Source organism: Centruroides sculpturatus, unplaced genomic scaffold (assembly GCF_000671375.1).
Source record: "Centruroides sculpturatus isolate CEXI.00-Female unplaced genomic scaffold, Cexi_2.0 scaffold42, whole genome shotgun sequence".
NCBI lineage: Eukaryota > Metazoa > Arthropoda > Arachnida > Scorpiones > Buthidae > Centruroides > Centruroides sculpturatus.
Window position 1 is genome coordinate 83,843 of NW_019384399.1, and position 16,769 is coordinate 100,611.

A 16,769-nucleotide genomic window follows, 5' to 3' on the forward strand; every position below is an offset into this window, starting at 1 on the left:
CATTTTTTAGCAAAATGTTTTAATCTTTGATGCTGTTTTATATAATCCTACAATTTATATTGTAAACTGTAGAAAACTAATGTAAAATACATAATGTATTTCATAAATTTTAAATATCCAACTTCAAATATCACTTTTGAAAAATATAAAATTTGCTTGTTTGTACAAAATGATGTGAATTATTTTATATATAGAAATTCTNAATATTGTTGTGTTCACTTAACTATGAGATGAAAAAAAATCAATTTCAAGTAATGATCTGATTTTTGAATAAAAAAACACATTAAACTTAAAATTGCATAAAACTCAATCTAATTATGAACAATCAGTTTTATTGAGGAGTGAGTGAATAATGATATTTTTCTAAATGTTGTTTTAAATGAGAGACATAGGCAAAACTTCTTGAACAAAGATGACAGGAATGAGGGAGTGGTCCTTCATGTACTTTCATATGATGGTGAAGACTGGTTATCCAGGTGTAAGTTCGACCACATATATTACAACAATATTTTTCTTTAACAGTCCGATGACAATTCATATGTCTTGTAAGTACCTGTTGAGTGCATAAAACTTTTCCACATTCAGGACATTGTGTTGATTTTTCTTTCTGTTTATAAGGTGTAGCAAGGAAGTTATCTGAACCTAAAATACAAAGAAAGTATATAATATTAGCCTTATAATTAAATTAAGTGTCATAATGTATTATTTTAAAAACTTAATTAATAAACTTTAAATGATATTTATATTTTAAAACATAAATTTAAGAGCCAAATAACCAACATTAATAAATTTATTTAATAAATGAAATGTTTTAGTAATTCACCTTAAAAAATTAAGATACTTTAATTTAGAGATTAATTTTAGCCTGTTTTTTTTTTAATTTGTAAAATACTAAACAATATTAAAATTATTAATTTTGAGAAAATGTTATAAGAAATAATTTTATTTATATTGTGATTATTTAAAGTTTTTAATTTAAACATTTTATAAAATGCTATAATACTGGCTTGTGGTTAAATTAAAATTCATTTACATAAATATAATAATAATAATAACTCTCCCGTGGTCACCACCCGGTCGTGGTAGGAGAGCCCAGTAATTTTACTGATCCATAGGGCAATGCAGGCTGGAGCACAAGCTCCTGGAGGGACACCCCTGCCAGTAAGGTCTATGGGGAGAAATGAAGCTAAGAATGACCATACCCACATTCTGTGGAGATATTTATCATGGTAGTAACCAGATCTAAGTATGATACCAGCTCAGACGTTGCCTGGATTAACAAGATCTGCGTTCGTGGGTTAGGCAGAGGCTCATGTTCGAAAAATAGGCCACAGTCTCCCTTGGTTACCGGTGGCAAAAGCAGCACCGGTCCAAGCATGGCTACTGCAATGCCCTCAACAGATGTGAGGAATCAACCTAGCCTTGGTGTTTCTGTGGCAATGTATCCACAGACCACAAAGGCTGGAAAACAACGTCAATGGATGAAATGGACAATAGAAATGAACAAGTTTATCATCCGTACTTACTACACCATCACAAAACTCGAAACAAACATAACAGTATAATTCCTGAATACAGACACTGACACATTTATTTAATTTTTGTTTTTGGTTGCTATGCCTTAACTCTGGTCTGGCATAGTACACAGCCACCGGTGTGAACCGAGTATATCTCACTAAACCCAACATAATAATAATGAATTACCATTTTTCTCTTAATTAAAGAATTAACACAGACTACAATATTAATAACTTTATTTAAAACTATAATATGATATATTTAAAAATATGATATATAAAGAGTTTAATTTTCAATTTTGATTTACAGATATAAATCTGAATGTTTCACTTGTATATGCCGTTGCAGAGATGCAGAACGATTAAATTTTTTTGAACATAAATTGCAACCGTAATTATAAGATCCCTCATGAATCATTTTGTGCCGATACAGACTTGTTATGCGGGTATAAGTCCGGCCACAGATATTACAATGATAATTGACTTTTTGAATTCGATGACAATTCATATGTCTTGTAAGAGCTTGTTGACCACAAAATCCTTTCCCACAGATTGGGCATTGCGGTGATTTTCTCTTCACATTTTGACTTGATCCTGAAATATTCATTAATATTGATATAAGACACATAAATATTAAAATATATACATAGCTCAATTACTAAGGTTAAATGTAAACAAATCTTTTAATTGTAACAAACTATACACAATCTAATAATACATTAAAAAAATAAAATTGATTGAGAGTATTTTCACCTCTCTTACAATTTATGGCTTCTTCACTCTAAACAGAATACAGATTTAAAATTTTACTCAAATACCATGCATAATTCATTACTTACAAGTCAAACATGACATTTAAACAAAATATCTTAAACATAGATGAAACTATTTTAAATAATTATTATTAAAACTATTTATTTTTGTGTTTAACTTATTTTGTTTAAAGTTTTATTTCTAAGTGTAGTCTAACCTAATGTGATATTTTAAAGAAAATTTTAAATCTGTATTCTATTTTGATTGAGAAAACTTTATTTATTGAGAATACTTCTGTCTTTCTCAGAATTAATATTTTTAGTGTATTATTAAATGTGCAATTACTATGATTAAAACAACTTTGTTAAAGATCAATGAGAAAATATAATTTCTGTGTTATATAAATAAAAATATTTTAATAAATACAATATATTATTTAAAATTATTGTTCAGTCCTTCTTAAATAACATGCTATATCATCAATTCATTACAAATTTATTAGATATGCTTAGAAGTAAAGAGTAATTAATATGTACAGTTTTACAAATTAGAATATAAATTACATAAGACACTAAACAATATTTTCTGTGCTTATATCTTATATTACTTATTCTAATAAATAGTGCAATTGAAAGATGAAAAAAAATGTAGACACTGTCCTGTAATAATAAATGTGATATGTATTGGAGGAAGATAAGGCCAACTGCAAACTGAAAAATTGCACATTCTATTTAGAACTGTCATTGCTACTGTAATTTCTATAGATCTATTGAAACGTATTTATCATCATATGTTGAAATAAAATTTAAGTGTTTTGACTGTTGCCTTGTTCAAATAATAATGAAGCAAATAAAAGTTACCTGATTTATTCCCTTAATTGTCACCCTTGCATAATAGTCATAACTCCCAAAAAATAAAAATAATAGTGATCCTTGAATAATAGTCTTAGGTATTACGAACATATATGCATTTGTTTAATTAAAAAATTAAAAACTCTATATAGTTGTTGTATTAACTTCTGATCTAGAGTTTCATTAGTTCTATGATAATTAGATATTACCTTCACAAATCTATCATACAAGGGAAAACTAAAGAAAATAATTTTATAAATAGTAAAAATAATAAAATAAGTAATTTATAGTACATAGTAAGTAACTCTATCAGTATAAAAACATAATACAGTAATTCTAACAAGGTTAGATTTTTTAAGAATTACTGTATTATGTTTTTTTATATATTTATTTACTTTATGTACAGTACATATCAATGTAATGTTTTCTAGAACAGATTGATGAGGAGCACACCTAAAATGGATTTCTATTTAAAATAATAAAGATGGCTCTCCTTTAAAAAGAAGCTTTCCTTTGTATGAGAGATCCATGAAGATAATATCTAATTATCACAGAACTAATTAAACTTATTTAATTATAAAAAAACAAATTTACCAGAACTATACAAGATTACTGTATATATTTTTAGAATGAACATTAATTAGCACAAAATTATAAAATTAAGTTAACATTTACCAACACAGCACACAAGATGTAATTTTGATACCATAAAATAATAGCTGCCCCTGAATAATAGTTAGAACAAAAATTTGATTGTTTTAATAATAGTTGTGACTATTATTTGAATAAATCCAATATGAATATGCCTTCTAATAAACAGTGTAGATGTGAAATGAAAATGTTATGAACAGCATGCTGTTTATTATAATAAATATAGTAATTACTTGTATTCTGGTGACCATTTTACAGAATAATTCTTTTTTATTTCATTACATATTGTGCATTTCATGATAGTAAAGTAAAAATTATTCTGTAATATAATTATAAACATAGGCAAATGTATTTGATAGGATAAATACATGGTTCTTTATTATTATGAGAAATTTCATAAATAAATAAACCAAATGAAATAAATAATTCTGTCTTTATTAAAAAATTAAGTATTAAAATTCAACTGAGTAGATTCCATTAAATAGTTCACAATTAAAGAGAAATAATAAAATTATTTTCAGATTCAGGTTTGTCTAAAATAAAAAAACTATACTGTACTGCCCTTTACTTTGTCAGTTTATTCTACTAAATTTTCTGAATTTGATAATGTAATCTATATCTGATAATGTATAATTTTCTAAATCTGATAATGTGATAATACTATTAAATTTAATAAGAGATGGTGCCTAATGCTTACCTACAGTACCAAATTACTTAAAATTTAATTATTAATATAGTAGCAGTAAAGTACCCAATTCATTACAGCAATTATTTGGCTTATTATTAAAAAAACATTGAGCTTTAAGATGTTTAAAGATATATATATATATCTATCTTTAAACATCTTAAAGCTCAATGTTCTATAAAGATATATATATATATATATACACACACAAACAAACACACTATGCCAGGATAAAGCAATAACTAGCTGAGTGTCCTAGTCGTAATTATAGGCTGCGGACATAGGAGTTATCCTCAGTCTGATGGTTATATCCAAAATTAAATATGTCTGGAAGCAAAGGATCAGACAGAGGTCTGGGTAGTGTAATTGGCAACATATCCTCAAAGTAAGTGGAAGTTGCAGATTTCAAGTCCCACTCTGGGCTGATTCTTTTCTTCCAGAATATTCTAAATTATTTAGTAAATATTAATTTAATTATAATTATTAAATTTAATAAGAGATGGCACCTAATGCCTACCTCTAGTAGCAAATTACTTAAAATTTAATTGTTAATACTAGCAGTAAAGTAGCTTGATTCATTAGGCAATCGTTTGGCTTAATATCAACTTTTTTAAAACCAATACAAAAAATTATTACTATATTTTTGCAGAATGACTGCATAAAAATGATAGAACTATAACTGTTATTTTTAAATTTACAAATAGTGATTATAGTTCTACCATTAGAACTCAGTTCTTTTCTTTAATGTGTATTTTGATTAAACTAGTGCTGGGAAAGTAAGGTGTAATGTAATTAGTATATTAATGGCATATGATCAAGCATCTATTGCTGGTGGTATAAAAATTTGAATAAATCTTTTTTTTGGCTGCTTTGTTTATAACAATAATCTCTCTTGTAATGTTATGGCAGTATTAATACAAGTTAGATGTAACTCATTGAGTTTTTTATGTAATTACAGAAGGGACATTTGCATGGTGGTACAGTTGATTCATTATTGGATGCATATCACGTGATAGCAATTTGTTTTTTTTTTCCTCAAAATTATGTGAGATTTTGGTGTTACTTCCTTTTCATTTAATAGTTTTGTGAAAGTAATCTGTGATTCTGATTCTTTTTTCAAGGTATTTATTTTTATTAAAAAGGTTAATTTGTTTATATTATGATGTTTGCTTTGTGGTAATGTGATTTACTTTTATTTTAGGTTCATAGTATAAAGTGGCTGGTGATTTTATGTTAATTGCATCCTGGGTATGTGGTTGCAGGTTATTTAACCAGAAGTTAGCTTTGGTTATTTGGGAGTCTATCCAATTTGTGGATAAGACACTAATCTGATTCTTTCTTTTTTGCTTTCTAGATAAAATATAGTCTAGTTTTTTTACTTACAATTTTTTCTTTGGATAGTTCTCCCACTTTTAAATTTAAGTTTAAAATTTACCTTTGTATTTTATTTTTATTTATACATTATGTGTATTTTTATGTTTTATCTTAATGGATAAGTTGTATGATTTCTCCTTGCATCATGATTGTACCAGTATGCTTAAGTTTAGAATAAAAAAAAAAAAAAGATAGGAAGAATTAAATGGCAATCTAATATATTAAAAAAAATAAAAGCACAAAATTACATCAAAAATGACTGTACAACTAATATGTAAGATAAAGTGGTATGTATATGTAACATTTCCTGAAAGACAATCTGAATATACTCTTTTAATATTTTTAATTATAAAATTCCTTATTGATAAATACTAGCAATAATCAGTACTGCACAAGATGTAATTTTGATACCATAAAATAATAGCTGCCCCTGAATAATAGTTAGAACAAAAATTTGATTGTTTTAATAATAGTTGTGACTATTATTTGAATAAATCCAATATGAATATGCCTTCTAATAAACAGTGTAGATGTGAAATGAAAATGTTATGAACAGCATGCTGTTTATTATAATAAATATAGTAATTACTTGTATTCTGGTGACCATTTTACAGAATAATTCTTTTTTATTTCATTACATATTGTGCATTTCATGATAGTAAAGTAAAAATTATTCTGTAATATAATTATAAACATAGGCAAATGTATTTGATAGGATAAATACATGGTTCTTTATTATTATGAGAAATTTCATAAATAAATAAACCAAATGAAATAAATAATTCTGTCTTTATTAAAAAATTAAGTATTAAAATTCAACTGAGTAGATTCCATTAAATAGTTCACAATTAAAGAGAAATAATAAAATTATTTTCAGATTCAGGTTTGTCTAAAATAAAAAAACTATACTGTACTGCCCTTTACTTTGTCAGTTTATTCTACTAAATTTTCTGAATTTGATAATGTAATCTATATCTGATAATGTATAATTTTCTAAATCTGATAATGTGATAATACTATTAAATTTAATAAGAGATGGTGCCTAATGCTTACCTACAGTACCAAATTACTTAAAATTTAATTATTAATATAGTAGCAGTAAAGTACCCAATTCATTACAGCAATTATTTGGCTTATTATTAAAAAAACATTGAGCTTTAAGATGTTTAAAGATATATATATATATCTATCTTTAAACATCTTAAAGCTCAATGTTCTATATATATATATATATATATCTTATATATATATATACACACACAAACAAACACACTATGCCAGGATAAAGCAATAACTAGCTGAGTGTCCTAGTCGTAATTATAGGCTGCGGACATAGGAGTTATCCTCAGTCTGATGGTTATATCCAAAATTAAATATGTCTGGAAGCAAAGGATCAGACAGAGGTCTGGGTAGTGTAATTGGCAACATATCCTCAAAGTAAGTGGAAGTTGCAGATTTCAAGTCCCACTCTGGGCTGATTCTTTTCTTCCAGAATATTCTAAATTATTTAGTAAATATTAATTTAATTATAATTATTAAATTTAATAAGAGATGGCACCTAATGCCTATCTCTAGTTCAAATTACTTAGAATTTAATTATTTATAGTAGTGGTAATACAGCTCGATCTAATTAGGCAATCGTTTGGCTTAATATCAACTTTTTTAAAACCAATACAAAAAATTATTACTATATTTTTGCAGAATGACTGCATAAAAATGATAGAACTATAACTGTTATTTTTAAATTTACAAATAGTGATTATAGTTCTACCATTAGAACTCAGTTCTTTTCTTTAATGTGTATTTTGATTAAACTAGTGCTGGGAAAGTAAGGTGTAATGTAATTAGTATATTAATGGCATATGATCAAGCATCTATTGCTGGTGGTATAAAAATTTGAATAAATCTTTTTTTTGGCTGCTTTGTTTATAACAATAATCTCTCTTGTAATGTTATGGCAGTATTAATACAAGTTAGATGTAACTCATTGAGTTTTTTATGTAATTACAGAAGGGACATTTGCATGGTGGTACAGTTGATTCATTATTGGATGCATATCACGTGATAGCAATTTGTTTTTTTTTTCCTCAAAATTATGTGAGATTTTGGTGTTACTTCCTTTTCATTTAATAGTTTTGTGAAAGTAATCTGTGATTCTGATTCTTTTTTCAAGGTATTTATTTTTATTAAAAAGGTTAATTTGTTTATATTATGATGTTTGCTTTGTGGTAATGTGATTTACTTTTATTTTAGGTTCATAGTATAAAGTGGCTGGTGATTTTATGTTAATTGCATCCTGGGTATGTGGTTGCAGGTTATTTAACCAGAAGTTAGCTTTGGTTATTTGGGAGTCTATCCAATTTGTGGATAAGACACTAATCTGATTCTTTCTTTTTTGCTTTCTAGATAAAATATAGTCTAGTTTTTTTACTTACAATTTTTTCTTTGGATAGTTCTCCCACTTTTAAATTTAAGTTTAAAATTTACCTTTGTATTTTATTTTTATTTATACATTATGTGTATTTTTATGTTTTATCTTAATGGATAAGTTGTATGATTTCTCCTTGCATCATGATTGTACCAGTATGCTTAAGTTTAGAATAAAAAAAAAAAAAAGATAGGAAGAATTAAATGGCAATCTAATATATTAAAAAAAATAAAAGCACAAAATTACATCAAAAATGACTGTACAACTAATATGTAAGATAAAGTGGTATGTATATGTAACATTTCCTGAAAGACAATCTGAATATACTCTTTTAATATTTTTAATTATAAAATTCCTTATTGATAAATACTAGCAATAATCAGTACTGTACACTGAATTCTGAAANACAAGCCATCCACTGACAAGTGGACAGTTTTCACCAAACTGTTGCAGAGAAAAAGAGGTATGACCTTGTTATACCTCCAGCGTCCCACACTTTAATATAATATAATATAATATAATATAATAAATATAGATCAAACTCAATATATATTGAGTTTGACCTGATATATATATATATATCAGGGGATTGCTCTAAAAATATTTAAAAATATCACCACCATTTTGCCAGTTTTAAACTTTTTTCACCACTTCAAATTATTTATTGCCACCAGTTTTAACTACTTAATGCAGATGCTTGTAACCTTATCAGTTTTCCATCTGGAAAGCAAAAATAACATGTTAAACTGTCACTACTTACAAGGAGAGGGCCAGACATTGGGTCTCTGATTCTAACAAAATGTTGTGAGCATATACAGGACCGTGCCGTGCTATGATGCAGAGATGCGGCTGCATCAGGCAGCACCGTAAGGGGGCAGTTTAAGTAGCATTTAAGGGGTGGCAAAGATGGCATTTCGAAGACTTGCATCATACTGAGATGATCTACTGCACGGTCCTGAGCATATACATAGCCTTAAACACAAACAGCATCTTGTCAAAATAATAAGAACCACTTTTCAAGCATTTCCAAAAAATCGGCTTCTGAAAATTTAGTGTTTAGCTTATAAGTCAAAAAGTTTCATATCCAAGAGTGGCAATAGCAGAGTGAATAAAACACTAAGCACTAGAGTTAGTTGATGTAGGTCCAATCTTTCAAAATTTTAGCTTAGTTTTTCTGTATAACATTATTTTATTGTTTTACCATATTATTATTATTATTTCTCATGTTTAAAGCTTATAAAAGAAGAGATTAAAAATTGTGGCGTCATTTCTTGTTTACGGAAAACAAGCCTCTGTAAATTTAACTCTTACGTTATTAAATAAAATTTTCTTCATATTTATTTTAGATATAGTGTATTGTAAAATTTAAAGTGTAACAAATATGAGCACATGAGAAAATATTAACAATTGAAAAGATAAAGCACCGCAACTTGCTACCCTATTTTCATATCAATTGTCTTTTTTTGCTTGTGAAGACTTATCATGTAAAATATGTGAAAATAAACGTGAAGAAATAAAAGTTTTATTTAACAACAAAAAGAGTTAAATCTACAGAGACTAGTTTTCACTAAACAAGGAATGACATCACAATTTTTTCTCTTGTTTTATAATGTTTAAAATTCTGAACCTATATCATCTAGCTCCATTACCCAGTGCCTTATTCACTTGGCTATCACCATTCTGGGAATTTAAACTTTCAAAGATTTATGAACTAACACTAAACTTTCAGAGATCCAATTTTTGAAAACACTTGAGAAGTGGGTCCTATTAATGAGCTGGTTGTGTTTAGGGCTACATGCTCACTAAGTTTCATTTGAATCAGAGACCTAAACATTTGACCGTCCCTTGTTAGCAATAGGAATCATTTTTGAATAATTTTTTAATGGATAATTCCAAATAGCACATTTGATCACAATGTTTAAACAGTATTTCAAGGTTTTGTCATGTCAAAATTTTTGTTTTAGTCTACTGAAAAAAGATCAAAGTAAAAAAAGTCATCCCAAAAAATTCCCCAAAACTTCTGTTGGTTGATTAAAAATACCAATCTGGAAATACTGAGCAACATTGCACAAAACTGCTTTTGGATCTCGATGTCACATCCTACTTTTCTTCCCAAACTTGCTGTGTGATGTGATAAAATTGTGGTGTGGTGCATGGGACTCCCATTGTACAGAAGCTTGACATTTTACTGTTTTTCCTGAAGTGTGATTTTGTGATTAAATTTCAAGCCAAATATCGAAACAAGCAGACTAGGATTTTATCGCCACTTGCTATCACCCATATTATATTTTTATTGCCAAGTATTGCCAATTTAATAAAAATATCGCCAAGTGGCAATTTTGGCACTATGCAGCACGATCTGTGATATATATAATAAAATATCAGATTAACAATTTCAATATACATTAAAATCTTTGACATGTAAATGTCTTAATGTGTTAGATAAAAAGTATAAGTTTAGACTTACAAGTTTATTTTTTAGACTTTAACAGAGAACTCAATGATGGAAATATCACCATGGGGATATACTATAAATGCAATTATAAACCTTTATTTATTCCAGCATGTTACAATGACTACTTTCTATTTAAAGTGGTGGCCCATCAGTAATTATAACAGCCTCAATGCAATGTTGCAACATAAATGATACCTGGAAAAGAATAGAGCATATACAAAACATTGTGACAACACATGGTTACTCCAAAAAGTGATACAGCACTTAACACAAACATACTGTAAAATCTAAGGAGGTCCACCTAAGCATACAACAGTGAATAAACAGCTCAATTCAGATAGTTTGATAGCAGATTATGACTGTTGGCTTAAGTTGATTTATAATACGATAATCAGATTCTTAAATGTAAACATTAGCTACTGTCATAACCCAATGGTGCACAAATTATTACCTAACGACAAAGATGAAGTTGATGTTAAAAGAGCATTGGGAGTTGATAGCATTCTCATTTCCAATAATAGATTCAAGTATACACTAGTTTACATAGATACATGAATCAATCACTAAGCACAAGACTCAAAGAGCACAACTACAAATTGCTCACAACAAACCAGTAATGGTTTTAATCTGTTATGCCACATAGCCCTAGGGGTAACAGCAAATCTAGGAGAAACTAAATTAATTTAAAAAGTCTTCAATAAAAACATATAAGATTAATAAAAATCCTAGAAATGTATAAAGTCACTAGAGATGAAATGTGTATCAACTATCACGTGGCATGGTAGATATTCTATGACAACGAACTGGTTGGAACACAGACATTTACTAATTATACTATAATTTATGTTGTACTTTACTATGTAATTTGACATAACCAGTTTTAATTTTGATTGTCAAGCTGACATAAAAAAAATAAATAAATAAAACCTGGATGTACCATGATTTAAATTTCCAAAAGCATTACAGAACAAAGGTTGCATTCCATTTTTTAAAATGATAAAAAGTTCTACATTGACCTCAGGCAGACTTACTGTATAAATTGAGTTGAAAAAGTGTCATATAACAATTCCTTTGCCGGAAAAGTGTTATGCTTGTACTTGAGTGTCTTATTATAATTTGATAATGAGATGAGTTTAGTCTCAAAAGACATTTACAGTATTAAAAACTAAATTCCTAAAACTTTTAATGTCTTATATATGTATGTTTTTTATTAAAGATTTAAAATCTTTAATTTATATTTAATATAATAGAAATTTAATATAATATATTTAATATAATAGAATTTAAAAAAGATTTAAATGCTATTTTTCTTTTAAAAATATTTTTCAAATTTTCTTTGAATTTTCAATTCTTTTTACTTAAAAATATACAATAGAAACTCAATTATCTGAAAATTTAAAAAAAAATTCTTTTCAGATAATTGAGATAATTCAGATAATTTTCAAAAAACTATACTGTTTAGTGTTGTACAGTACATACCACAGAGAGACCAAACTCTCTACATAAGTGGAAATTACTACATCACCTGTCAATTATAGTGTTGTGAAACTAAATCATATATAAATGTAACATTTACATTGTTAAATTTTGAGTATATTAATTTATTTTCACTTATAGTAATTGTATTACATATAGTTCATGAAACTTTAAATGCACAGTGCTTGATGTACCCAAAACAAAAACAGAGGAGTTTATGAATTATCTGAAAGATTTCTGGTCCTATCAAGTTTGAATAACTGAGTTTCCACTGTATTATAACACAGTAAAATCTCCCTAAGGCAACCACCTTCTGTTCCAAGAGATTTCAATCATTTGTAGAAGATTGAAAAATCATATTTAAAAATAAATAAGAATACTTGTTAATTGGTTATCTATCTGACTGTGTCTTTAACCTATATAAACATCTCAAAGCCCAATATTTTAACGATGAAATCAAATTATTGTCAGATTTAAATAGGGCTACTTTACCACTACAGGAAATCCTAGTTAGTTCAAAATTCAAGGGATAAAATAATTATGACTTCAAATTATTGAGTTTTGAATTATCTGAGATTTACATATTTCTGTACAATATGCCAAATGCCATGTAATTGATGTAATTTATTACGGAAACAGAAAATAGCATTCTGTGCCAGATAGGTCTTATAAAAAGTAAAGCAGCAGAACTCAAAATTATTTTTAAAGTGACCCAAAAAGTAGTAAGTCACCCAAATTAGTAGCCTACAGCCTACCAATATCTCAATATGCTATGTTTAGCCCAATCTTGAAATCCCAAAAACCAGCTGTATTTTATGAGGTACAAGAAAAAAAGGGTAGTCCATGTGTAAGGTGACACTAAAAAATCTATTACTGTAAAAGCAAAGCCATATTGACCAAGTTAGAGTTTTCTATTGCTTTCTTACAGCATGGAGGCACTTAGATCTAAACAAACAAGTTAACATATGCATATCAAAGTTCAAACAGAATTTTCACTTCATATTTCAAACTAACCAAACTCCAAAAATGTAAATCTCTATATCCCTGGTTGGGACAAAAAGACAGTTATGAACTAATGGGATTTTGAACTATATGAGTTCCAATTAATAAAGTTTCCTAGAAATGAAAGATCAAGCAAAGGTTCAGGTAGTGTAACTGTCAATGCATCTGCACAGTAAACAGCAGTTGTGGATTTGAGTCTTGCTCTGGGCCTATTCTCTTCTTTCAGAATATTCTAAATTATTTGATAAATATTAATTTAATTATAAGTATTAAACTTCATAAGAGATGGTGCCAAACACCTACTTCTAGTATCAATTACTCAATGTTTAATTATTAATAGTGACGGTAAAGTAGCCCATTTTAAATCCAACAATTGTTTAGTTGTATCTTTAACTATTGGTACCTTACAACACAATAGAGAACTTCTTGTTAAAACCTCAATCTCATAAATTGAAAGTGATTACAGTCAGAGGGTTCTTTTAGTTAACTGGACATGTTATAGAGGTTTAATTTCAAAGAATGTGCTTAAGTTTATTTCTCTTCATGAAAAATTTTATCTTTTACAGAGATAATCTTATTGCAAAGATAGCCAGAGGTGCATTGGAAGTTTTACTGGATTTTTAACTGAAATACTGGCTAAAAATTAATTATAAACAAACAATTATTTAATGTGACGTCGTCATAATGCCAGGCTGAAATTTTTAATCTATTTAATTTAAACCATATGCTCTACCTCAAATTAGTACTACAGTGTCTTGCCCCTGTATTCTTACTTTTCCTGTTAACAACAAAGACATACCAGTCATATATCTAACTCCTTTCAGAAGTAAATTTTTGAACTGAAATAATGTCACTTTTGATTTGCATCAGAAGTACATATATAGTTAATTGGAGCATCCTGCCCGTAAGCTTTCAAAATCTGTTTAATCAGCTTTCATCTGTCTAATGCCATTCTTGAGATTAAGGAAGGATAGACAAACAGAGGACAGTGGAAATTTATAGGTCTACATTTTTTTCAAATTGCAACCCAACAATAACAAATAAACTGGTTAAAATAAATAAAGGGTAAAACTAAATCTTTTTTTATCCACAATAATTACTAAACTAATTAAAACATTATAAGCATTTTCAACTGCTTTGAGCAGTCGTCTTTAGATCTTTAAAAATTAAATTGAAAATTTGTCACGTCTATATTATTAATTCCTCAATTTTACAATATATAAAAAAATTAAATGAATTACTGTGAATTACTGCAGTAATAGAATAATTAGCTGTTATAATGAAGCTAATCAATGTAGATCATGATGTCTAAATTTGAGCAGGGACAACAGCAACTATAATGCTACTACTATTGCAAAGTGGTTGATAAATCTAAATAACATAAAAAAACAACAAAATTTTATTACAATCAAATCTCATTAACTTAACATGTTTAACAAAAAATTATGTTTAAAATAAACTGGTAATCAAAACCCACAGAAAAATTCCTTCTTTTAATGCAAAACTTTCTTTTTCAAATTTTCTCAATTACAGTGCATGCAAATTAAAAATTTCAGTAAAGGAAGTCTTTCAGTTCTTATATTTGCATGGTTTAAAAATAAAAACTAGGACTTTGAAAAAGATAATTTGACTGTTTCATAGTTGAATGTTCAACAAATAAATATGAAGTCAAAAATATTCACTAAATCATAGATTTAAAATTTGAATTTTATTTATTTTTTATATAAAATGAAACTTGTATAACTAAAATCCAAAGAAACTAAACCAGGAACATTCATTGATATATTCCATTAAACTCATCCCAACCAAGATGACACACTATTCAGCATTTCCAAATCATAGTTGGAAGAATCAAACTCATTCCCAAATATGGATTAAACCCCAGATGAAATTCATTTATAAAAAGTCCAAAAACATGAAAAGTAAGAAGAGAGATACCTGAGACACAAAAAAGATATAATACAAGAGAGACACCTAACAAGATTGTAACATTTTGACAGGTGTGATAAACATTCAAGTGTGAAAATCATAGAAAATAAAGAAGTCACAAGGAACCCATCAGCAGTCATTGACATCACCATCCAGCAAATCCACAAAACTTACACAGTCACTGATAATCATTCCATCATTGTACATTATACAGTAATATTTTTGTTCTCTTAAAGCACAAAACTTTTCACCCACAGAGATCAATGGAAACAAGTACATTTTGTAGTTGTAACTAGAGTAGTTAGATTAGGCAAAATATTGCATGAGTTACTTTTTATGTAATCTTGCAACCTTTTGTTTGTGACTTACTCTTTTAACATTTAATCAGGGCTGTGGAGTTTTGGTATTTTAGCTGGAGTCAGAGTCGTCAAAAAATCTGCCGACTCCAACTCCTTTTTACTTCCCAACTTCTTATCTATATAAAATGGAAAAGTATTGGAATCATATCAAATTTGACCCTCCAGGCTTTTTTTGCAAATCTACATGTTTGGAGACCTCTCGAACCCCTCAAAAAGTCAATAAAAATTCAGAGGAAAAATTTGTGTGCGTGTATGTGTTGGTGTCTAATTTGTTTAACTTTTTTATTTTCTGTTCTGAGTTATTAAACAATATCTCAGAATGGGTAAAGTTTAAGAAACAAAATGTGACACTGTTGCTTGCGTATAAAGGGGCATTAATACTATTAAATTTTGGTTCTTAAAGTTAAAGGTCAACAGAGTTAAGACATAAAAGTGGTCATGTGTCATATATCTTAATGAATATTTTACTTGTTATTAGCATACAAAATTTAAAAAAAAATAAAATTTGTCTCTACCCTCAAAGTAAACTTTTTTTTCATTTTATAATAGTACAGTAAAACCCATTAAGATGTTCTCGCCTAAGATGTTAGAACGTATATGGGAAAACAATTTAGTTCAACCACTTTGACGCTTAATAATTAACTCCTGTGTTAAACCATCTGACTCTGATTCTAACCACTCTGACGCTTAATAACTAACTCCTGTGTTAAACCATCTGACTCTGATTCTAACCACTCTGACCACAGAAATTATTAGGCTTCAAACAGGGTGAATGAAATCATGCCCCACACACATGGTCTAACATCCACACATATAGAAAAAAACCTCGAATCTTTTGCATATCTTGAAATTTCAAGTTGTCCTGAGTCCAAACATGTAAAAATTTGGGAAGGATCATTTTTTCACCAATCGCTACTCCTTCCCTCTATAACAACCCTTATATATAACAGCCGGAAAAGTAAAAGTTATCGAATACATTATATATATAATCAAGACGAGTTGATAATGATAATAATAATACTCTCTCACTTATATTTCATAATATAATATGTTATAATGTTTTGTTGTTTTTAGGTTTCATGTAGGTAATGCCCCGAGTAAGAAATTTTGGCATGTCTTGTGGATTGATGATGATGATGTGTGTTAGATGTTTAGCTAGTTCCTGGTGCAGTGATGTAAACTTTTTATACCAGAAATTGTGAATGTTGTCTACACCAGGTGTCTTCCAGTTGTGTGTTCTGTTAACAGCGTAGCGAATGTCGTGTATGTTTATTTCAGCACAGGGCATA

General features: G+C 28.1%; 1 protein-coding gene across 1 annotated transcript in view; it reads right to left on the reverse strand.

The window, feature by feature from the left end:
• Positions 1–212: 212 nt before the first annotated feature.
• Positions 213–16,769, reverse strand: part of LOC111618575 (zinc finger protein 83-like) — a gene marked incomplete at its 5' end in the record, with an annotated part of 46,072 nt that continues 29,515 nt past the window's right edge. Inside the window, one exon of the mRNA XM_023360131.1 lies at positions 213–642. Coding sequence (XP_023215899.1) covers positions 332–642 — 311 coding nt within the window. The remainder of the gene's footprint in view (positions 643–16,769) is intronic.